The 23948-nt window shown below is 41.6% G+C and overlaps 1 protein-coding gene across 1 annotated transcript in view; it reads left to right on the top strand.

Moving 5' to 3' along the window:
- qless (decaprenyl diphosphate synthase subunit 1 qless) overlaps positions 1-16193 on the top strand; it is a 236724-nt gene extending 220531 nt beyond the window's left edge. The window contains exons 7-9 of the mRNA XM_065222150.1: positions 7919-8050; positions 8121-8315; positions 13314-16193. Of these exons, the coding sequence (XP_065078222.1) occupies positions 7919-8050; positions 8121-8315; positions 13314-13535 (549 nt within the window). The 3' untranslated portion in view covers positions 13536-16193. The remainder of the gene's footprint in view (positions 1-7918; positions 8051-8120; positions 8316-13313) is intronic.
- The last annotated feature ends 7755 nt before the right edge of the window (positions 16194-23948 follow it).

Genomic DNA, 23948 nt, shown 5'->3' with positions numbered 1-23948 from the left:
CTTTTCATTGACATCTATGTGATATACAGCCCATCAAGCGTTTTTGTGACGTCATATTCAACGGCTCGAAAAGAGGGTGGGCGGGCCCTGGCGGGGTCTAAAACTGGTTGTATTTTGAAGATTACCTTATAAAATAGTACTTCTGAAAATTTCAGCGTTGGGTACTGAGGGGTACCTAGTCAAATTTCGATTCGAAAATGTCAATATTATATACAGCACATCGGACGGTTTTGTGACGCCATATTGAACGGCCCGAAAAGATGGGAGGCGGCCCCTGGCAGGGATTAAAACCGATTGAATATCGAAGATAACATTATAAAATAGTGCTCCTGAAAAGTTCAGCGTTGGGTATTGAGTTATGAATCAATGATTTTAACCTACACGTGTTTGAACTTGCAAATTATTTAAATTATTAAGCTTAATCTGGAGATGTATTTAATGGGTTTGTTCTTAATTTGTTTGTTATTCAGTGTACCTACATTGATATGTACATTCATTGCAATATTGATACTCATATGTTGATAGTTGCAAATATTATAATGCAAGCTAATAATATTGGTATATTCCTTGCCCTTTATTATATACAATATGGACTAAAATATTCGCAATACCTATCGGTATAACTTTCAATAAAACTAGATTAAATGATAAAATTCTGACTACGGTTCCAACTTTGGACCTACCCACCCCACCCTCTTTTCAGAACATAGAACGTGACTTCACAACAGATGTTTGAAATTCCCGCGTGCACATCGCTGAACGCTGCTGCAGATGACTATTTTGTGCTTGACGTTTTGGCGATAGCAAAGAGCGATAGGGTTTATTTAATTATCTAGGTGTGATTTTTTTCACGAACAACTTGTATTGAAGTTGTGGTTCAAAATTAATTCATTCAATCTTTGTCGGATGGAATTGTTCAAAGTGTGGGCGGAGAAGATTCACGGAAATATTATCGAAGATAGTCAGGTAAGGAGTAATTAAAACATATTTTTTTCAATATTGGCATACTCAAAATATCAAAGTTCAGAATATACAGTTGATGAACAAACCCATTGATTATATTTCAAGATAATGCATTTTTTATATAGTTGTAAATTTTATCATGAGTAAGTAGCACACTCGTAGCACACATTGGTTTATAACTTGTACTAAATATATATAAACGAGATTTGACTAGGTACCCCTCGGTACCCAACGCTCAAATTTTCAGGAGTACTATTTTATAAGGTGATCTTCCAAATAAAATCAGTTTTCGACTACATCAGGGCCCGCCAACCCTATTTTCGAGCCATTGAATATGACGTCACAAAAACGCATGATGGGGTACATATAACATTGACTATTTCGACTCGAGATTTGACTAGATGACCCTGGAAACCCAGCACTGAACTTTTCAGGAGTACTATTTTATAATGTAATCTTCGAAATTCAATCGGTTTTAAACCCTGCCAGGGGCCGCCTCCCATATTTTCGGGCCGTTCAATATGGCGTCACAAAACCGTCCGATGGGCTGTATATAATATTGACATTTTCGAATCGAGATTTGGCTAGGTACCCCTCAGTACCCAACGCTGAAATTTTCAGAAGTACTATTTTATAAGGTAATCTTCAAAATACAACCAGTTTTAGACCCCGCCAGGGCCCGCCCACCCTCTTTTCGAGCCGTTGAATATGACGTCACAAAAACGCTTGATGGGCTGTATATCACATTGATGTCAATGAAGAGCATTGGTGTATTCAGCAAAGTTGTATATTTTAATGATGCCAACAATTTCTTAGAACATGATAAATTGATCAAATTTGAAAAAAGCACTAATTAACTTAAAAAACGAATATTAAGGTAGTCTTAAAAGAAAATCTATTATAGCTCTACAGACTTATGATGTAGAAATTTGGTGTCTTTAGCAAATGTTCATGAAATCAACTGCTCTGCAACTTTGTCCAAGACATGGAACCATTATCTCGTAACTGGATAAAGTTAGAATTTGGATGTGTAATACTAGCTTAAAGATTATTCAGGTGTGTATTTCAAAAGATGCGAGTTATAATTTTGAGCAACTTCTCCCAAGACACCCAGTCTCTAAAACGTCGAAAAAGGGTAGAAAATATTTTTGACCGTCTTTATTCATATTCGTGCCACTGTGCGCCAATGAAATTGGTACACCGGTCACGGTTACGTCTCTAATCTAATCTAATCTAATCTAATCTAATCTAATCTAATCTAACACCAACACAGCCAGTTTATGAAAGCATCCTGGAAAATGATAGATATATCTCCATCCTTTTTCTTGTCTATTCGGTATATTTTGAACATCAGAGATGTACAAAATATATCAAAACGGCCAGGCCTACTGTGCAGCATTTAAGGGGCAAGATGATTCAGAACAGGGGCCTGGCTGGCGGCCATGTTTTTGATGCTTTCATGTGCTCTTGTCTTTCTGCTTACAACACGATTTTGCGTCCCTTTTCTTCATGTATACGTTAGGCGGGCCGTATTTAAATAAGGCCCGTGATCTTGCCTACTGTCAAACGTATAAGATTGATATGGGGTTGCCAGTCCCCTGATTCAGATACATCGGGCCTTTTAAAATCAAAGATTGAAACACGACCCAACAAACAATTTGTGCTGATTAAACGCTGAATAAGCAATTTTTTAGCTGAAGAAGCATATTTTTGCCTGAATAAGCTCTAATGTTGCTTGCAATGTTTGTTGGGGATGCTTCAGAATCCAATAAATATATGAAATGTGGACATCTCGTACCGTACGTTTCGCTGTATTGTTATTTATAAATGATTGGTTGTTGGGAGCATCTAATCTAAACAAGTTAAGTGATGCTCAATTTTCCTCGACTGGTTGGGACTTGAAAAGAGAAAAATGGAATAAAATACCGTAGGAGAAAGGAAGTGGAGGAAGAAATCCTAGTTCTATCTTCCCTTGAGAAAAAGCGGTTCTCTAATTAATCTACAGGATAAATCGCTAAAACTCACAATGGCCCTTATTACGGGTGTCATTTCACGGTGAAAACGAAGTGAAGTGATTGCCGTGTAAATCAAATGCGAATCACTTCATCGTGAGTGACAAATTGTCACTTCACCGCGAAGTGACATCGTTAATAAAGGCCAATGACTCGCCAACTTTTCCTTTTGTGTGCTTCATAAAACCTCGCAACATTTTCCAACGCTGAACACGAACAGGTGAGAACTAGATTTCAGCAGAAGGTAACAGAATAAAAATATATTAAAAAATATAAGAACATATAGGGTTAACTACCCCATTTCCGGCCTATTAATCACAACCCACACTTAGTCTTTCTTAATCTAGCGCAGTTTAGCACCAAACGAAATGTTATTATTACTGATGGCTTCCAAATTTATTTACCTTTCCGTACGTAGCGTAAGATTTGATAAAAAGAAACCAATCGTTGAGATATTGTCAAAAGTCTAACACTACTTCTTGACGCCAAACTCGGCCTACGGATTCTAAACTCGGTCTAACGCATTGAAACGCCATTGAAACACCAATGAATTCACTTCGGCCTATCGGATAAAGATAAATATTGATTCGGTCGGAGCGCTTCTTTTGTTTTTGGGAATTATGGGTGCAAAACTTCATATCACGCGTTCTCATTGACTTATTAACTAAAGTATCGTACCAAACGCATAATTGACATGTTAACTCTGAAATCATGGATTTATTTGAAGTTCTCTGCTCGATAGGCCCGAAATGGGCGATTTGGCCGAAGTAGTTCTCTACCCTAAATGAAAATAAAGGGAAGATCTCAGCCAGTTTTTATAATTTTGTACACTTACTGTTCTGCTGCACTACTGTTGAACCAAAGGTGTTTCCAAGACTTTTCCGGGTTATTTCCAAACTAGTTCAAAAATTCTTCAGGCAAATCATGAGCACATGAACTTTCAAGTACAAAACATCAAGCGTCTAAAACCAGAAAAACAGGCTAGGACAACTCTCTTGCCGAACGAATCAATTGGCAAATCTATGTTGGAACTTAGCCATACCCACTCGTTCCCAACCTTTGACAATAGCATGCTAGACATTTGATTTCTCATCAAAATACAGCCTCCAATCAGAATCATCGGGATAGCTTGCCAATCACCTAATAACAGCTCTGACGAAACATAACATGTTTGTTTACGTCTCATCCTTTACATCAAAGATGAATTCCGTCAAGTGTACATGCCAAAATCTGACTGTGATAAAATCAGACCAAGCGAAAATCGGGCCCATACTGTATTTTCAAATACAGTATCCCCCGCTAATCCGGCTCTCATTAATCCGACGACTCGATAATCCGACTTCGTACTGTCGGATTATGGGCTCAACCCCGCTGATCCGACCACAAATTTTTCGGATTAGCGGGGGGATACTGTATAAAAATTCTAGTTTTTAAATGTAAATAAATTAGATTACCTCCCTAATTTTACAACGGAAGGGACTTTTTGAGCAAAATTACTATACCTAAGATATCAAACATCTAAAACATCAATCAAAAGCACTAGGACGACTCTGTTGCTCTATCATCGGATGAAATGACGAAATTTTGATTTAAAAAATCAAGAGAATCAATGTCGTGAGTGCTCTGTCATTGACAAATGATACCAGCAACCCTGAATCGAAGTTTCATTTGAGAGTGATAGAACCTGTTTTGTCATTCGTGGTGTGTGAATGCGTGGCCATGAAATTCTAGCAATCCAAATTTCATCTAACATTGGCAACATTTAAATTATTAATTTGATTGTATGATGAAACACCGTTTTGCTTTGCATCTACTTAATTACCACATCCGAGCACCACCACCTTGTCCGACTTACTAGCGAAACATTTAGCTTAAAGTGTGTGCAAATGTCACACCGGGAAGCAACATAAAACCACCGATGGTTCTCAATAACCGTAAACAAAGTGGGAGCGACCCTGCAATCCATCACGTCACACAGCCATGCACGCGTCTTGAAAACTACCCAGAAATGGGTAGCGTCTGCCCAGTTCTGTCAAAATTGAACCTACTCAAAAATGGGTAAACGTGCTTGCGATAAAAATTGGATAACGGTTACTCACAGTGCTGCAAAACCTCGTCAATACACTGTGATATACACAATTCTACTGATCAACACTCATTTGCGCTAACAGTCATCGTCAAGGCAAACCATGTCAATTGTTAGTGACAATACTGTCAGTGAAAATGCTGTAAGTGACAATGCTGCAAGTAACAATGCTGTAAGTAATAATGCTGTAAGTAACAATGCTGTCAGTGACAATGCTGTCACTGACGGACATGTTACGTAGATTTGTTTTATTAACTAAATTTGTAACGAAATTTAATGAGCTGAGCAAAACAACTACATGGAACCGTTAAAATGAACTGCTTGGTTAGCAATAATTTAACACAGAATGAATCTTTGTCATTGACGAAAAAATGAATGAGATTTTGATGAAGGTTTTTTTTTGAGGATCAAGTCTGTCAGTGACTATGTGAAAAACAATTTTGTCAATATTGCGCGAAAGTCTGTCAGTGACAATGGCAAATCTCAGCAGTGGTTACTCAGATGTTGACATTTGATAACTGGGTAAAATGTACCCATTTTAATAGAAATTAGCTTATATGACCGCTGCAGTAGCTCTATCAAATATAACCTCACCCGACTAGCACCTCTAACTTGTTGATGAGGTAATTATTCGGAATATGAATTACTATGGAATGGGACATTGCAATCCCCAAAAAAGGATATCAACACAAATGCTAGTCATTTATTGAGATTTGATTTCAAATGAGTTCTATAAATTGGGAACAATCGACGGTAATCGAATGTGCAGGAAGGCAGCTTCCACACCAACGCCGGGACCAACGGCGTTACTTCCCTTCCGAAGGAAGACGTGACCAGAGATTTTTATGCTTCAGAAAAATCCCACCGACCTCGGCTGGGATTGAACCCAGACCCATTGGGGATGAGAAAGCAGTCACGCTTACTACACCACAGGCGCCGGCCTAAATTCAGAGACTAACAGTATGCTTACTAACTACAGCTGCTGGTACCATTCGTCATCCTAACAGTTCCGTAGCTGTAAAGTGTTTAGCATCAGAATTGTATTTGTTGAGCATGAAAACTGTCACTGGCAGCGCAAAAATCTCCCTTCCATTCTGGGTAGATTCTACTCATCAGAACAAAACTAGTTTACCCAGATGTTGACAACTCCTTACTGGATACCAAGAATGGGTGCCATCTACCCAGCCACTGGGTAGATTCGGAAGAGCGTGCACATCGATCGGTTCGTCGCTTGCTGCGCTCAAGTCCCCTTCTGTCACCACCGTCATATGCACTCTGGTGGAGAGGCGCTCGCGCGTGATGAGTTACTTAACATTTGAATGTAACAATTTTCTAAGACGCTCTTCGGTTGCCGACGACAGGTTCTTGTTCCACAAAGGCGCGTGGGACTTTTTGCTGCTGCTGCTGTTGTTGTTGTTTTTGCTGTTACACCCGATGGGGGACGCTGAATGGATTTTGACACACAGTCCTACAGCACGAGACTTTCCCATCCAGCAGCAGCAAGCGTTGCGGCGGCGGCGGCGGCTTCAGAAAACCGAGCGAGTGGAAATTCAAGGGTGCAAACTCCGCAAATGCAATAATCGTTCGTTATGGATCGGTGATGGGATTAAGTGATAAATAATAAGCACTTCAAGGTGCTGCGGTCTTGGACCCGTGAGAGCGGCTAGAATGCTGCTTGGTGACGGTGATCGAAATTTTTAAATGGGCCTGCTTCGATCCGGGATCGAAATTCGGGATCGCATGGACAACTGAAACCAGAAAACTGAGAAACGTTGTTCCAATCGAGCAGAACAGTATATTTTGACAGTTCGATTGGAACAGACTTAAATGAAGACTTTTCTGTTCGAGAAGTGCCCCTGTTTTGATACCGTTTTTCCACCAACCAACTATTTGTTTTCGAAACAATTCGCTTCAATGGGCATATTTCAACAAATTTCGTTGTTGTTGCTGCCGCTGTTGATTGGCACTTGGTGGCAGTGTAGTAGGTGCGCTCTCGACAGAAGAGTGCTATTCCTTTCATTGGGTTAATTTATTTACATTAGCTGCCAATTGCTTTTTGAGCTTGGTAATTTTCGTAGGCTGCACGAACGTTGCAATTAGCGTGCATTAGTGCAATGGCACCGGCGAATGAGAGAGTCCACAAACAAAATCATAATTTGGAGTAGACGCGCCAATGATCGATGACACAGCCGCTGCCAATCTAGTACTGCCGTCTCTGTAGTGTCATGTCAAACACGCGGAAAGCGCAGTCGGCGGTAATTGCCGCGGTTATTAGCTCCACGCCTACTTCGCCAAACAAAAGAGAAGCTCCTTTCGCATTCCGATCGCTGCTGCAGCGTGCCACACCAGCCGGTGCGGCCAAAGGATTGTGTCATCTTCGTTTGCAAAAATATGTAATCTACAATCGAACGAGCCGATCATCGCCGGGTGCCGCGGCAAAAATGACAAGTGCGCACATACCAGCAGATGGCGGCCGGGTGTGGTGCATTGCTGGATTTTGCGATGGTTTATTTTTAAACATTCTTACCGCGTGTGTTTGTCTAAACAGTAGTGGTAGGTGTAATCGTATTTTGCAATCTTGACTTTCGATAAAGGTGCTTGTTACGGCAGTACTAGAGTGCCGCCCACTTGACAGTGATGCTGGATGTCAAGTGGGACCCCGGAGGCATGAAACCGAGCCCCATGACATGTTAATCGACTCGCAAGTGTCCGTCAAGAGTCTCGTGTATCTGGTCTCTTATGATTGTTGACATTGAGATCACACAGCACTCGACTCGCTGCTCAATTCTATTAGTTCTAGGATCTGAAGAGGTTATGTGTACTAAACGAGATTTCTTTTCTTCCCACCGAACCACAGGTACTGACAGATTTAGTGCAGGGAGAATTCATGCAGCTAGGCTCCAAGGAAACCGAAAACGAACGATTCGCTCACTACTTCACCAAGACGTACAGGAAAACGGCGTCCCTGATAGCGAATAGTTTAAAAGCGGTTGGTATTTTTTTTGTGTTGACCTTGAACTTCGAATGTTTGCTAATTTTCTTCTTCTTGGGTGTTTTAGGTGGCAGTCCTGTCCGGTGCGGACGAACAGATGGTCGAGCTGAGCTTCCAGTACGGTCGGAATCTGGGTCTGGCCTTCCAGTTCGTGGACGATCTGCTCGATTTCGTGTCCAGCTCAGAGGCCATGGGTAAACCGGCGGCAGCCGATCTGAAGCTGGGACTGGCCACCGCGCCGGTGCTGTTTGCGTGCGAAAAAGTAAGTGCATATGCAGGGTGTCTACCACCGCGAAAAAGCTGGAAATACCTAAAAAGAGTTTCAAAGATTTTAAAGTACAACCAATTTTATCTTCCTTGTTATTCACTTTTACTCTTTGAACATTATGATTTTGGAGTGGATTTATCTTCGGTAACAACATAAATTCTGAAACTTCAATTGTTTTTTTTTTGTTGCAAAATTGGACAAATCTAGATAGAGCTGGAATTAGGGAGTAACAGCTTTTGTAAACAATGACTTCTCTCGACGATTTCTAGGAATTCAAGGTACGCCCATGCAAACCAACGTAACCATTAGATAGAGGAAGCCTTCCCCTATCCGATGGTGATCTTGATTTGTGTGGGCGAGCCTTGGTTTTCTAGAATTCTTCGAAAGAAGTTATTGGTTACAAAAGCTGTTACGCCCTAATTCCAGCTCTATCTAGAAATGGTCGAAATGGACAAAAGGTCGAATGATGCGAAGAGGAGCAGAAAGTCAAATAGACTAATTGATAAATGGTGACAAAAGGTCGAATTAACAAAAGGTCGAATGGACAAAAGGTCAAATAATTAGAAGGGTGGACCAAAATTCGAATGGTCCAAAGAGGGACAGTCGAAGGGTACAAAGAGGGAAAGCAATATAATAATACACACAGATATCTTAAGAAAATAGAAGTGTTCTAGTTACACTGACAGTGAAAGCTAGGATTGCATTAATAATATTTTTCCTTCTTTTCATCACTGATCGGTCTTTCATATAACCAAGAGATGTATCGATTTTGATGATTGTTATGTAATATTTAACGTAACGATGTCTCAAGTCTGTCAAGTGTTCTTTCCACTTCCCAACTAAAAGTACTGCCATTCGACCTTTTGTTCCTCTTTGAATCGTTTGACTTTTTGTCCATTCGACCTTTCGTACCTTAGGCCTTTTTTCGTTCGACGTTTCGTCGATTCGACCTTTTTATTTTGTCCCTCTTTGAATCTTTTGACCATTTCTAGATAGAGCTAGCCATTAGCCATAGATCTAGCCATTTCTAGAGCTGAAGTTAGGCCGTAACAGCTTTTGTAAACAATGACTTCTCTAGACCAATATAATCTTCGGGTAGGGGAAGTCTTCTCCTACCCGATAGTGATGTTGATTTGCGTTGGCGAGCCATGAATTTTTAGAAATAATCGAAATAAGTCATTGTTTACAAAAGCTGTTACGCCCAAATTCCAGCTCTATCTAGATTTTTCCTTTTGACCTATTGTTCCCCTTTTCATCATTCGACCTTTTGTACCGCTTCCCATCATTCGACCTTTTGTCCATTCGACCTTTTGTTCCCCTTCTCAGCATAAATCGTCAGTTTCGTATTGATTGTTTGGTAGTACTGTGTGAATGGGTAAATACTTTGGAACGTTTACAAATCTAGCGCAACGTGTGAAAGGGGCGTATGTTCCAGGTGAAAAAGTGGTAGCATCTTTTCGTCGTCGAACTGGACGAGATCCGGGTCGTTTGCAGTCATTTATGAACCAAGTGAGTGCAGAGGTTGTGCAGTTTCAATTAAAAATGTATGAAGCCCCCCATTGGACATCGATTATGGCTGGATTTGGTGACATGCTTATAAATTTGTTATCACTGATCATGATTTTTACGCGTAGTGTGTAGTTTGGTTGTTGCGATAAGGTGCGTATATTGAGTTTGGAATTTCGGAAAGTGTGTATGCTTGATCCAGTTTGAAAAACATTGTTAACTGCTGCCGGAGACGTCACAATAGCCTTTTGTTAATTTGTTGTGATGTAATGGGCCACGGTGGCCTTAGAGCGACCGTTTTTGATTACTGAGCAGAAGATCGTGGGTTAGAACCCTAGCCCCTTTACATTACTTAGTTGATAGGGTCGCGTCATTTGCTTACCAGGCTTTAAATGATCGCATCACTTTCCAATGTCAATCCAGATCTAATTCACCCTTCTAGTAACAACGGGTGTCGATATAATAATCCTTTCCTTCCCCGATGACCGTAAGGACGTGGCCGACGCCGTTATTGACCTCAACAATAAGGATTCACCGGATTTTGCACATTGAGAATGGATTGCTAATGCCAAGCCCCAGTCGTCAATGCTCATGCTTATGCTCGCGCGTCAGAACCAGGACGTTTCTGAACTTTGATTTTTTGTTTGGCTTCTTCAAAGTTTTCCAAGATTATATGGCATTAAATTTTTACAAAAATAACTTCATTTATATGAAGTTTTTTTTCAGTTGATTTTCTTTGAATTTTTACAAAGTTCCGTGAACTTTTACGGAATCCCTTAAACTATTTCAAATCCATCATTTTTGTAAGAAGTGCCCTGATATTACGAGAAGGTCCTCGATCGGTTTTCTATAATACAAAAAAAAAAACCCCAGCCTTCTGATTTTTTTCAATGTTACCTGAATTTCTACGAAACATTCTGAAGGTCTACTAAGCTCTCAGAATTTCTACGGAGATTCCTAATTTTCTACAAAGCTTTCTGAATTTCTACGAAGTTCCCTAAAGTACGAGATAAATCTCTGAACTACATCGAAATTCTCTGAATTTCTACAAAATTATCCAAACTTCTCTAAAGATCGCCAAATTTCAAACTTGTCTGAAGATCGCTAAACTTCGATGAAGTTTATCAAAATTCGTCAGTCTTTACCAGTGCTGTTAATTTTGATATCATTCGATTGAAGATGAACCAATACAACCATTGAATCAATTTGAAGAGCCCCTTCTCATCCGAACCGCATCATCACTGTCAATCGAGTCACTCACTATCATTTGATATACGACAGTGGAGTATGGAAAAAAAACCCAGCAAAATGGTCCCGAACAGACATGTCGACCCGATGTCGGATCAATGTTAGGAAAATTTAAGGTCGATGTCGACCCAATGTCGTGTTGTTGTCGGTTCAATTGTGGGTTTATGTCGGGTCGGGTTGGGGTTTGGTAGAAGTCAGGTTGGTGTCGGGTTGGCTTAGCTTTTTCGCCGGAATGTCGACCAGAGCTCCGTTTATGTGTAGGTTACACTCAAGTGAATGATATCAAGCGTTTCTTAAATGAGAATGATCCATGCCTTCGTCAAATGACTAAGCAACTGATATCACCCCTTCGAAGGAGGTCCCCTTTGATAGCGGATAGCTACTTTTCTCATTTCCATCAAAAATGTTCAATTTATTTTGAGAATTTACAGCACTGGTCTTTAACAAAATTCGCTGAAGTTCAACGATTTTTGTTAAGCTTTTACAAAGTTAGATGAACTTCTTCAAAACTGGTTTAACTTCTTGAAAATTTCCTGAACTTTTATGAGGTTTCTTAAAGATCTACGACGTTTCTTGGAGATCTACGATGTTTCTTGAAGTTTCTCAACGTTCTCTAACCTGTTACGAAGTTCTCCGAATTTCTATGAAGTTCCCTGATGACGTTCCCGTAACGTCTCTTCGGTTGTGTAATTCAGTATTATCAAAAAATATTGAGCAGAATCCTGCCCTTTCCCCGATAGAAAATTAGAAAACTAATTGTGACTACAGCCCTAGCAGCACACTTGCCACAAATCGGTTGAGCCAACTTCTATATCACTATTTTAGGTCCCAATCAACTTGCTTGGGAGGTGATGACATTTCATCCATCTTGTTGACTGGCCGTAAGACCAGAAGGTCCCGAAGAAGCGTGCTCAACTTTTTGGCTCAGCTCTGGTACTCTCTTCGGTTCCAAGCTAATCGATGCACCCCTCGAAACCTAGGAAAATCCATGAACCCCTCATTTTATCTGTCAAACTTTCATAGCGAATCAAAAGAAACATTGTGTAGTACTAGAATTTCGACTAGAATGGACGTTGATCGATTGGAACCAATAGGCTAGTCAAGTAGTGAGCCAATTAAAAATCGTTAGTATCCACCGGTTGGAACTACCGTTGTATCATAGACTAACACCAACCGGTGGAAACTAACGATTTTAAATTGGCTCATTACTTGACTAGCCTATTGGTCCCAAGCAAATCGATTCGTACCCCATTCTAGTCAAAATTCTAGTACTAAACAATGTTTGTTTTGATTCGCTATGAAAGTTTGACAGATAAAATGAGGGGTTAGTGGATTTTCCTATGTTTCGAGGGGTGCATCGATCAGCTTGGGACCGAAGATAGTACCAGAGCTGAGCCAAAAAGTTGAGCCCGTTTCTTCGGGACCTACTAGTCCTAGAGTTACCTCTATGCTAACACTAAGGCCAGGGGGCCACGAAGAAACAGCCTCAATATTTTGACTCAGGAAGTACCAGATCTTCGGTCCCAAGCTGTTTGAAGCATCACTCGAAACGTAGGAAAATCCACGAACCCGTCATTAAACTCCAAATTTATAGGGCGAATCAAAACAAACACAAAGTTTAGTACTAGAATGGGATACGCTTATAGATGTACTCGGGACCAATGGGCTAGTCGAGTAAAGAGTCAATTTAAAATCGTTAGTTTCGCAATGATTGTTGATTGTATTGCTTTAAGCTAGTAGAAAAATAATGTACTTTTTGAGGTACTAGATTAAAGAGTACAATCATAGAGGTAATTCTAAGACCAGAAGATTTCGAAGAAACGTGCTCAACTTTTTGGCTCAGCTCTGGTACTATCTTCGGTCCCAAGCTGATCGATGCACCCCTCGAAACATAGGAAAATCGATGAACTCCTAATTTTATCTGTCAAACTTTCATAGCGAATCTAAACAAACATAGTGTAGTACTAGAATTTCGACTAGAATGGGGTACGTTAATGGATTTGCTTGGGACCAATAGGCTTGTCAAGTAGTGAGCCATTTTGAAATCGTTAGTTTGCACCGGTTGGTACTGCTTTGTATGTCTATCAACTTTCTTAGGTCCACTAATCTAGTACTTCCTGAACCAAAATGTTCAACGGAATTTCTGCAAGACAGAAATGTCTCCTATATGATAGTAATACTTATATACCAAGATCATCGATTTACTAAAATTGGTACTCCCTTTTCTCCCACCTGCAGTTCCCCGAGCTGAACCCGATGATCCTGCGCCGCTTCCGGGAGCCCGGCGACGTCGAGCGGGCATACGAGCTGGTTCATCAGTCACAGGGACTGGAGCAAACGCGCTTCCTCGCACGCAAGCACTGCATCGAGGCGCTCCGGCTAGCGTCCCAAATCAGCGAATCGCCGTATCAAAAGGGTTTGATAGTGGTCGGTGACTTCGTGCTGAACCGAATGAAATAGTAGTAGTAACGCGGCATAGCAGGCGTGCAGCAGTAGTAGTAGTAGTTGTAGTAGTAGCGTAAGAACAGTGTGTAATAGTAGGCGTAGGCGTTATTCTAGGTCGCGGGGGAAGGGGGTTCAAGAGTACGAGAGACAGACAGATAGAGAGAGAGAGAAAGAGTTTGGGGACATGTTTGCGTTTTCGTTTGTCCGAATGTGTGTGTGAATGTATTGGATTGTGTGCGTGAGCGCGCTTTGCAGCGACCTTTACTTCCAATAGAAAGTAAAACTATTTTTCAAGCAGTACACACAGTTGATTTGAATTGTTTTCGATTTCTATCGGGTGTTTTGGGTGCGTGCGATTTTTAGTTTTTGCGAATGCTTGGGAACAATGGAATATTCTATATTAGTTACAAGAAAGGAAAAAAAAAATAAAACAAGCGTATGCGCGCGTGGAACCAGTGCGGGTTTTTTTAGAAATCTAATTATAAACTTTTTTTCTGTAAAAAAAAAAAGCTCGAGATATGTAGTAGGAAGTCAGTTAAGTTTATTTAGCAGAAGAGAAGTAATCCGTTTATTAATCAAAGTTAGTAGATTGTAGGTTATGTTCAGTTTAAGCTCACCCAAGCTGGAACGAAGCTTTACATTGGGGCCATTTCGGGACAGTTGAAAGGCATGGCAAGCTTCGTTCCGCTCCAGGGTGACGAGTAACAATCTATCCTCTCCATCTGTAGTCTTTTATCGGGTTGGCTGAGCTGGAAGTGTACGAAGTGCAATGATAAACCCTTTTGATTCATGTCTGTACTATAATATATGTAGTTATTTTTTTAGTTTTTTTTTTTGATTTTTGCTGTGTTTGTGTGAATGAGTGATACCGTACCGGGGGTTAGAAGATTTCAGCGTCGTTTGCAGTGAACCATATAGTCAATTTCTGTCATCCGGTTCCTAAAGTTACAGTTTTCCATTTCCCTAAGCATCGTATTTTTTACATAGTGACCGTAGATTTCCAGTGTAGAACATACACACAAACCAAGCATTAGTGTCCGTCATCCCACGTTGATTTGTAAGCAATTGACAGCGCCGTCAAATGTTAGCACAAATCGTAGCTAGCTCTGATTTCAGGTGTTTTTGTTTCGCTTCGAGTGGCCGGAATGGTTGAGAAAATTTGCGCAGAAAAGACATGCATGGTATCGTCATCGTAGTAAGCACTGCCATTTTTTTTTTAAACTATGTTTAGATAGGGAAAAAAATGATCGTGGAATTTGGGCGCGCGTGCGAGATCCGGTGTTTCAAAAGTTCTTTTTATTCGATGGTAAAAAAATTTATTTTGATTGTTTGCGTGACGAGCGAGAGAGAGAGATAGCGTGAGATGGATGGGAAACAACACAATACAATTGTTATATTTACAACAGGAGCCTTAGTAGATTACAAGACATGAAAAGAAAATGTAAATAAATAATGAAAAAGCGTAGATAAGTTAACGAAAAAAAAAAAACAGCAGATAATGCGAATGTGTATGTGTTTAGCGTGTGTTAGCTCGTAAGTGTCAACTGTAGTAGGCCAATAAGTGACCACTAGCTGCTCAATTATTGTTTAAAACAACGCAAGTACCAGATCCAATTCTTTTTTTTTTAATTATTATTATTTGATACTAAACCACGTCAGTTAATTTGATAAAATCAAAGAAACGAAAGTAACACGCAACACACCCCACTCTGTACATAGTTAGGTCTAATTTAACTTTTAAGAGAACGTCGTGGAAGGGACGTCTAGCATAACTAAAACACTATTTTACACAAACACACACACACACACTTGTATGCACTTGTTATTTTTGCGATTATTCTATCATTTATCTTTGTTCTTTTTTTAATCTCTCCTTTTTAAAAAAACGAAATGGTAACTTAACCTCATCTAAAAGCAAGACAAATCAAACCTGTGTGGCTGGAGTTCTTCGCTATCCTTACCCTAATTTCCTAATTTTACTCCATTCCCGTCTTATTTTGTGTTTTGTTTTCAAAGTATCTAAAAAACAATAAATTAACAATCTAAAAAAGCAGCTGTCGAGCAAAGCGCCAAAAATCGAGTTTTAAAGTATGAAAATTGGTCACCTTACCAAGTTACCAAGGACCACACCATCAGCACCACCACCACTACCGCCGCCACCAGCACACTGTACAGCGACGAACCAGTAGAGATGAGACTCGACTGCTTTTTAAAGTGGGAAAATAAATTACACGAACAATACGCGACAAGAAACCGAAGCTTGGAAGCATGGCTGAGATGATTTCGAACCAGAAGAAGAAAAAATAAGTAAAATGGCAGCGTTAGGAAATTTGTGTTCAACAGGGGTTGTAGGTTTAAAAAACTCAGAAAAAAAATCAAAACAATAGAAACGCCCAAGCAAAAACTGATTGTGAGCGATGGGGGTGAAGAATTCTATCGAAAGGAAAGCAAAAGAGCAAATAGTTAAATGTCGTCGGCCTTCTGGACCCCGGGTACTGGGATGCGTATTTTGAAGCGGCGGGAACTACAAGCTTCCAATCCGGGCACGCGGAAGGCGACGGCAAAACACAGATGTATATTATCGTTGCTATATTTTACACAATCTTTACAACACAAGGATGTTTTTGATATGTAATGAGTAAAAATGAAAAGAAATAAATGAGACTAATCATCTATCAGCAGTCCGGGACGAAGGGGGTTGAATGCTTCGAAAATTCCATCCGCTGTTGCTACCACCACAATGGGAAATTTATTGCTTTGTTTTGTAACGCAAGCAATCGCTTGATCCATTTTCCTGCGGCGCAGTATCTCATACGTGAACCTTCTAACAAATTCATTAATATGTCAATATCAGGCAATCGGGGAAATTGTCAATTCATTTCGACTTTTTGCAAAGTTACAAATTCAACAAGATTTGCTTTGAAAAGTGACAAACTTGTTCTTTTTCCGTTCCGCGTATAAAGGAAATTAAGTAGTTCTTATGAGAAGCAATTTTCGCGTCACGACCTCTAAACGCAACCATCAACAACAACCACGAATTTCCATCAGCAGCAGGGGGAGGGGGACTTTGTTTTAATCCATTACCGTTGAGAAATGTAGATGGTACATGAAACTGTCAGCATATTAAGTGCTGTACATATGTATAATAATATATCATTCGTTGCTAGTACCTTAACCTGGTCAGACCAAGGGGTAATGAACTCTGCACACTGTGCCGAAACGAAACACATCGTAGCACACTAATTGACACGATGACAAGTATGACACAGAATATGATATAAAACGGCATCACTGCTTTGCGTTGGAATTTTGCCAAGCGTTGCTAAGGTTTACTACAGGGTGCGTGACGAATTTTTGCAGTAAATTTCAAATAGTAATTTCTCATGCTTGTGCATCATGATTTAGATATATTTGGCAGCACTGGATAGCTTATACTGTTAGGTGTAAGATTTTAACAAAAAATGTTGAGTAAACGTAAAGATGTCGAAACAATAGAGCAATCTGTCAGCCGTTGTCGCTTTGTTGCGCGCCGGAGTATGCATGAAAGAAATAATTCGGTCGGTAAATGTGTCTGAAAGAACAGTGTATAATATTAAAGAAGGCTTGGGAAAGTGATAAGACCACCTGCTTATACTGCTAATAAAGCACAGAAATAGCTTACGGAAAATATTTCGTAAATTTGGGAGGAAGAAATTTGGCCCCCAAGCAGTCCCGATATCAATCCGTTGGATTGTTTTGTATAGGGCGTCGTCCAACGGGATACCAATAGAACCCCTCACACCACACTTAAGTCGCTAAAAGCTAAAATCAAGGCAGTGATGACATCTATGGATCGAAACATTTTACGGACGAGCTCCGTTGCTACACGATCCTTCCATCTTCGGCGGTAGGCCGACTTCGCACAACGAACGTCAATCATTAGTCAACCAACTCTTCTGGGAGCCGGCGGAGGAAACGGATTTGCACCTAATTTTTCACCGCCCGAGTATCATCCGTCGGAAAACTGGAAACCAACACCGGCCGGAACACACGTCGGACTGATGAAGGACGCACCGCTGACCCGAAACGGACCAGCCAATTTTCCAAGCAGAACTACTTGTCAGAGTCCACCAACCCGTACAACCTGCCAGACAATTCGATCAGCGCCTCCAAGAACAATCGCTTCCCAGACCAGCACTTCAATACCTCACCCGTATGCCGTCCGAGAATCTGCTGCTGTCTGCATTCACCACCAAGGACTGCCACCCGTCGCAAGTGCGAATGTTCACGTTGAAATCGGAAAGTTCCTCCTCCGGATTGGTCGAGTTCCCGAGCGTAGCCCTGGCGGTGAATCATGAAGTGCAACCACAGCGCGATCGATCACAAATGCACAAAACTCCCGTTCATTATGAAGCTGTTAGTTGGAAGTGCAAAAAGGCAGGAGAGTAAAAATAATTGGTTGAACTTTTTGAGATTTTGCCAAGACGGTCCTCCAACATTATATGCAGGACGATGGAATGGTTGGTGAAGCAGCCACCGCCATGGATGTATTCGAGCAGTTCGAATGGTATAGTTTTTGTTTGGTTGTTGACTTTCCGATCAAAACTCAAGCACCGCTTGTCGTGACCGGCCCAAGATTTCCAACGTCGGCCACGTCTACACGAATTAGCGATGCAGCTCCCACTGTTGCGGCTGCTTCCAATGCTGTTGCTGCTGTTCCGTCTCCTCTAAAATTCATAAAAAAAGACGAACCAGCAGCAGCATTGGAAGCAGCTGCAGCCGTGGGAGCTGCATCGCTAGTTCATATAGCCATGGCCGGAAATCTCGGTCAGGTCAAGATACCGCTGTTAGCTGTTCTTCGTCTGGGAGGAAATCCCCCTTATTCTGCGAGTCACGTGACTCTCTCTCACCGGTGAGGTGACAATTGTCACCTCGTGTGAGGTGACTCTCCATGCAAATCAAATGGAGAGTCACCTCACACGAAATCACGTGACTCGCAGAATAGGGGGGAATGTGAATGCGACTGCCGTCACGGGTGTAACGATTTTGAGAATCCATGGCGAGACTTGGTGGAGATTCACGGTTGTTTTGAAAATAATTTGACTAGGAGTGGCAACGTCAATAACAAATTTTGACACATGCACACTGCGCAGGCGCAGAAAAAGTTCAGTGTTGCCAGTAACTTTGAAGATCATAAAAATTGTAACCATGGGTGCCAAACACCGTCAATGACTGCACCCCGATGTGCCCCTGTTTGATTTTGGCACACTGTGTAGAGTGACCAACCCCTTGTTTGGGATAAACACAAACAAATTAGTCAGAGTCACCATGCCGCGCAGAATAGACCTGCTTACGTATTATCCCCAGATGGCCATACGATCCGGAAACGAAAGCAAATTGTAAAGGTAAGGAGATTTGCATAATCCAGTTCCAATTGTCAACAAGAACCCGGCTCAGAACGATGCTGCCATTCTGCAGATGCATCTGCTACCGTAGCAGTTTCTCCCGGAGAACCACTCTCTACGATTGATGATCCACCAATTCTATGGACTGAACGATTTCGGAGATTCGATTGACTCTGGAGGCTGGTGGATTTATTAGCGTATTAGCAACATTAAGAAGGATGCTGCTAACACGATTGTAAAGGTAACCAAATCGGAGGTAACGAAGCCAATCAGGGTTATTCTGCGTGGCGAATGAGGTGAGGTGACTCGAGTCACTCGTGTCACCCGATTCCAGCTGGCGAGTGAGGTGAGAAAAGTCACTTGGGATGAACCCGATGAACTCTCACCTTATTCTCACAGTCGTTTTTCGGTGACAAAAGTCGTACTGAAGTGACGATAATTTCTTAGGCTTTCTCAATATGGGTATTTTTGGAATCGGAGTGACGTGTAGGGATCGGAAACCCATGTCTGAGACTATTTTGAAATTCAACATGGCGGCTTCCGGTTGGAGAAAAATTCTGCCAAATACCCCACAAAACTGGTATTTTTTGGAGTTGGGATGACGTGTAGGGACCGGAGATCGATGTCTGAGGTCAATTTGAAATTCAAGATGGTCAGGGCTATTCTGCGCGGCGTGTGAGGTGAAGTGACAGTGAAGTGATGGTGAAGTGACAATTGTCACCAAGGGTGAGGAGACTCTTCATTTGATTTGCACGGAGAGTCACCTCACCCGAGGTGACAATTGTCACTTCACAAGTGAGAGCGTGTCACCTCACCTCACACGCCGCGCAGAATAGGCCTGGGTGGCTTCCGGTTGGAGAAAAACTTGAAAATTCTGTCAAATACCCCTCAATACGGGTATTTTTAGAATTGGGGTGACGCGTAGGGACCGGAAAACCATGTCTGACGCCATTTTGAATTCAATATGGCTGCCTTGGGTTAGAGGAAAAATTTGAAATTCTGCCAAAAAGCCCTCAATATGGGTATTTTTAAAATCGGGATGACATGTAGGGCCCTGAAACCCATGTATGACACCATTTTAAATTCAATATGGTGGCTTCTGGCTAGAGAAAAACTGGAAAATACTGCCAAATTACCCACAATATTAGTATTTTTGGAATCAAGGCGACGTGTTGTATCGGAAACCGATGTCTGAAGCGTTTTTAAAATTCAAGATGGCGGCTTCCGATTAAAGAAAAACTTTGAAATCCTGTCAAATATCCCTCAATATGGGTATTTTTGGAGTCGTGTTGACGTGTACGAACCGAAAACCCCTGTCTGACGTCTCTCTGAAATTCAATATGGCGGCTTCCGGTTAGAGAAAAACTGGGAAATGCTGTGAAATTACCCATAATAATGGTTTTTTTGGAGTCTTGGTAACGTGTAGGGTCCAGAAATCGATGTCTGAGGCCGTTTTGAAATTCAAGATGGTGGCTTCCGGTTGGAGAAAAACTTGAAAATTTTGTCAAATATCCCTCAATATGGGTATTTTTAGAATTGGGGTGACGTATAGGGTCCGGAAATAGATGTCTGACGCCATTTTGAATTCAAGATGGCGGCTTCCGGTGGGAGAAAAACTGGAAATTATTGCCAAATTACCCACAGTATGAGTATTTTTGGAATCTTGGTGACGTGTAGGGTTCAGAAATCAATGTCTGAGGCCATTTTGAAATTCAAGATGGTGGCTTCCGGTTGGAGAAAAACATGAAAATTCTGTCAAATATCCCTCAATATGGGTAGTTTTTTGAATTGGGGTGACGTGTAGTGACCGGAAACCCATGTCTGACGCTATTTTGAATTCAAGATGGTGGCTTCCGGCTAGTGAAAAACTTAGAAATTTTGCCAAATACCCCGTAAAACTGGTAAAGGGTGTCCACGATGAAATTGCCACACTATGAAATTGCTCTAACTTTTTAACCGTTGGGTAGAATTGAATGAAAATTTGGGTGGATTTAGTTCATAGTGCATTATTTACATCCTGCAAGTTTTAAAGTCCTGTGATCAAAACTCGCGGAAATGGAGTCGAAAGAACAGCTCGTGCGTGATAAAATCTTGCGCATTCATCACGAGAACAAGGATCTCTCGCATCGTTCCATCGCTAAAACGTTGGGAATCGCGAATTCCACGGTGTCGCGAGTGATTAAGCGGTTCGAGGAACGGTTGATCACCGATCGGAAGCCCAGAAGTGAAGGAAAAAGTATTCCGTACAACACCAACAGGCCTATTCTGCGCGGCGTGTGAGGTGAGGTGACACGCTCTCACTTGTGAAGTGACAATTGTCACCTCGGGTGAGGTGACTCTCCGTGCAAATCAAATGGAGAGTCACCTCACCCGAGGTGACAATTGTCACTTCACCATCACTTCACTGTCACTTCACCTCACACGCCGCGCAGAATAGCCCTCCAAAAATCACAACCGCGTAGTTGGGGCCTTCAACCGAAATCCGAACGCCTCCGTTAGGGATGTGGCTAAGAAGCTGCACCTAAGCCGAAGTTTTGTCCAGAAGGCCAAAACTAAGGCTGGGCTTCGAAAGTTCAAGGTACAAAAGGCCCCTAATCGCGACGAGAAGCAGAACAAGTCCGCCAAAACCCGTGCCAGGTAGTTGTACCTCAACATGCTGACGAAAGTTGAATGCTGCATCATGGACGACGAAACATATGTGAAGGCCGACTTCAAACAGATCCCCGGCAACCTGTTTTTCACGGCCAAGGATAAGTTCAGCGTTGCGGAGCATGTCCGCACTCAGAAGATGTCCAAATTTGCGAAGAAATTCCTGGTTTGGCAAGCCATCTGCACGTGCGGGAAGCGGAGTGCACCTTTCGTGACCCAGGACACGATGAACGGACAGGTGTACATAAAAGAGTGCCTCCAGAAGCGGCTGCTTCCTCTCCTGAAGGCCCACAACGTCCCAACAATCTTCTGGCCGGATTTGGCCTCATGCCACTACTCCAAGGACGTGCTGAAGTGGTATGCGGACAATAAGGTCAATTTCGTGCCGAAAATGTTCAACCCTCCCAACACTCCGGAGCTCCGCCCCATCGAGAAGTACTGGGCGATTATGAAGCAGCACCTTCTTAAACGACCTAAGGTAGTGAAGACAGTCGAGGAACTGAAGAAAGTATGGGTTTACATGCAAAAAACGGTTGATTCACAGGTTGTGCAGAATCTTATGGCCGGGGTTAAGTCCAAGGTGCGGATATTTGCGTATGGACTGTAAATAAAATACGAGTAAAATGGTAAAATGAAGTTTAATAGTTATTTCTCAATCCCTGAAAATTTGATGGCAATCGGATGAAAACTCGAATTTTGCGAATCAATTTTGTGTGTGGCAATTTCATCGTGGACACCCTTTATTTTTGGAGTCGGGGTGACGTGTAGGGACAAGAAATCGATATTGAGGCCATTCGGAATTTCAAGATGGTGGCTTCCGGTTGGAGAAAAACTTGAAAATTCTGTCAAATATCCCTCAATGTGGGTATTTTTAGAATTGGGGTGACGTGAAGGGACCGGAAATCGATGTCTGACGCTATTTTGACTTCAATATGGCTGCTTCCGGTTGGAGAAAACTCGGATTTTTTGTAAAATATCCCACAATATTGGTATTTTTGGAGTCGGGGTGACGTGTAGGGACCGGAAATTGATGTCTGAGGTCAATTTGAAATTCAAGATGGTGGCAGCCGGTTGGAGAAAAACTTGAAAATTCTGTCAAATACCTCTCAATATGAGTATTTTTAGAATTGGGGTGACGTGTAGGGACTGGAAATCGATGTCTGGCGCTATTTTGACTTCAATGTGGCTGCTTCTGGTTGTAGTAAAATTGGGAATTACTGCCGCACAGTTTGAGCTACACGTCACCACGATTCCAAAAATACCCATATTGAGGGGAATTTGGCAGAATTTCAAAGTTTTTCTCTAACCGCAAGCCGCCATATGTAATTAATATGGCGTCAGACATGGGTTTCCGGTCCCTACACGTCACCTTGATTCCAAAAATACCCATATTGTGGAAGCCGCCATATTGAAGTCATTATATTACCAGTCCCTACACGTCATCAAGACTTCAAAAATACCCATATTGTGAGTAATTTGGCAGTACTTCCCAGCTTTTCTCTAACCGAAAGCTGGTATATTGAATTTAAAATGGTGTCATACATGGGTTTCCAGTCACTTCACTTCACTACCAAGATTCCGAAAATACCCATATTGAGAGGTATTCGACATATTTTTTTAGTTTTTCTCCAACCGGAAGCCACCATCTTGAATTTAAAAATGGCCGCAGACATCGATTTCCGGCCCTTACACGTCACCCCGACTAAAAAGTACCAATATTGTGGTATATTTGACAAAATTTCCAAGCTTTTCTCCAACCGGAAGCCACCATATTGAATTTCAAAAAGACTTCAGACATCTATTTCCGGTTCTTACACGTCACCAAGATTCCAAAATACCCATATTGTGGGTAATTTGGCAGTTTTTCCCAGTTTTTCTCTAACCGGAAGTCGCCATATTGATTTTTAAAAAGGCGTCAGACATCGACATCCGGTCCCTACACGTCACCCCGATTCCAAAAATACCAATTTTGTGGGTAATTTTGCAGTATTTCCAAGTTTGTCTTTAACCGAAGGCTGGCATATTGAATTTCAAAATGGTGTCAGACATGGGTTTCAAGTCCCTACACGTTACCACGATTCCAAAAATACCCATATTGAGAGGAATTTGACAGAATTTCCAAGTTTTTCTCTAACCGGAAGCCGCCATATTGAATTTTAAAATGGCCTCAGACATCGATGTCCGGTCCTTACACGTCACCCCGACTCTAACCAATAATCTACCAATATTGTGAGGTATTTGACAAAATTTTCAAGTTTTTCTCTAGCCGGAAGCCGCCATCTTGAATTTCAAAACGGCCTCGTATATCGATTTCCGGTTCCTACACGTCATCAAGACTCCAAAAATACCAATATTGTGGGATATTTTACAAAAATTCCGAGTTTTTCTCCAACCG

Source organism: Ochlerotatus camptorhynchus, unplaced genomic scaffold, assembly GCF_037179485.1.
Source record: "Ochlerotatus camptorhynchus isolate MF236.1 unplaced genomic scaffold, CSIRO-AGI_Acam_v1.1 ptg000158l, whole genome shotgun sequence".
Lineage (NCBI taxonomy): Eukaryota > Metazoa > Arthropoda > Insecta > Diptera > Culicidae > Ochlerotatus > Ochlerotatus camptorhynchus.
The sequence above is the reverse complement of the archived record's forward strand: the minus strand, read 5'-3'. Positions and strand labels throughout refer to the sequence as shown.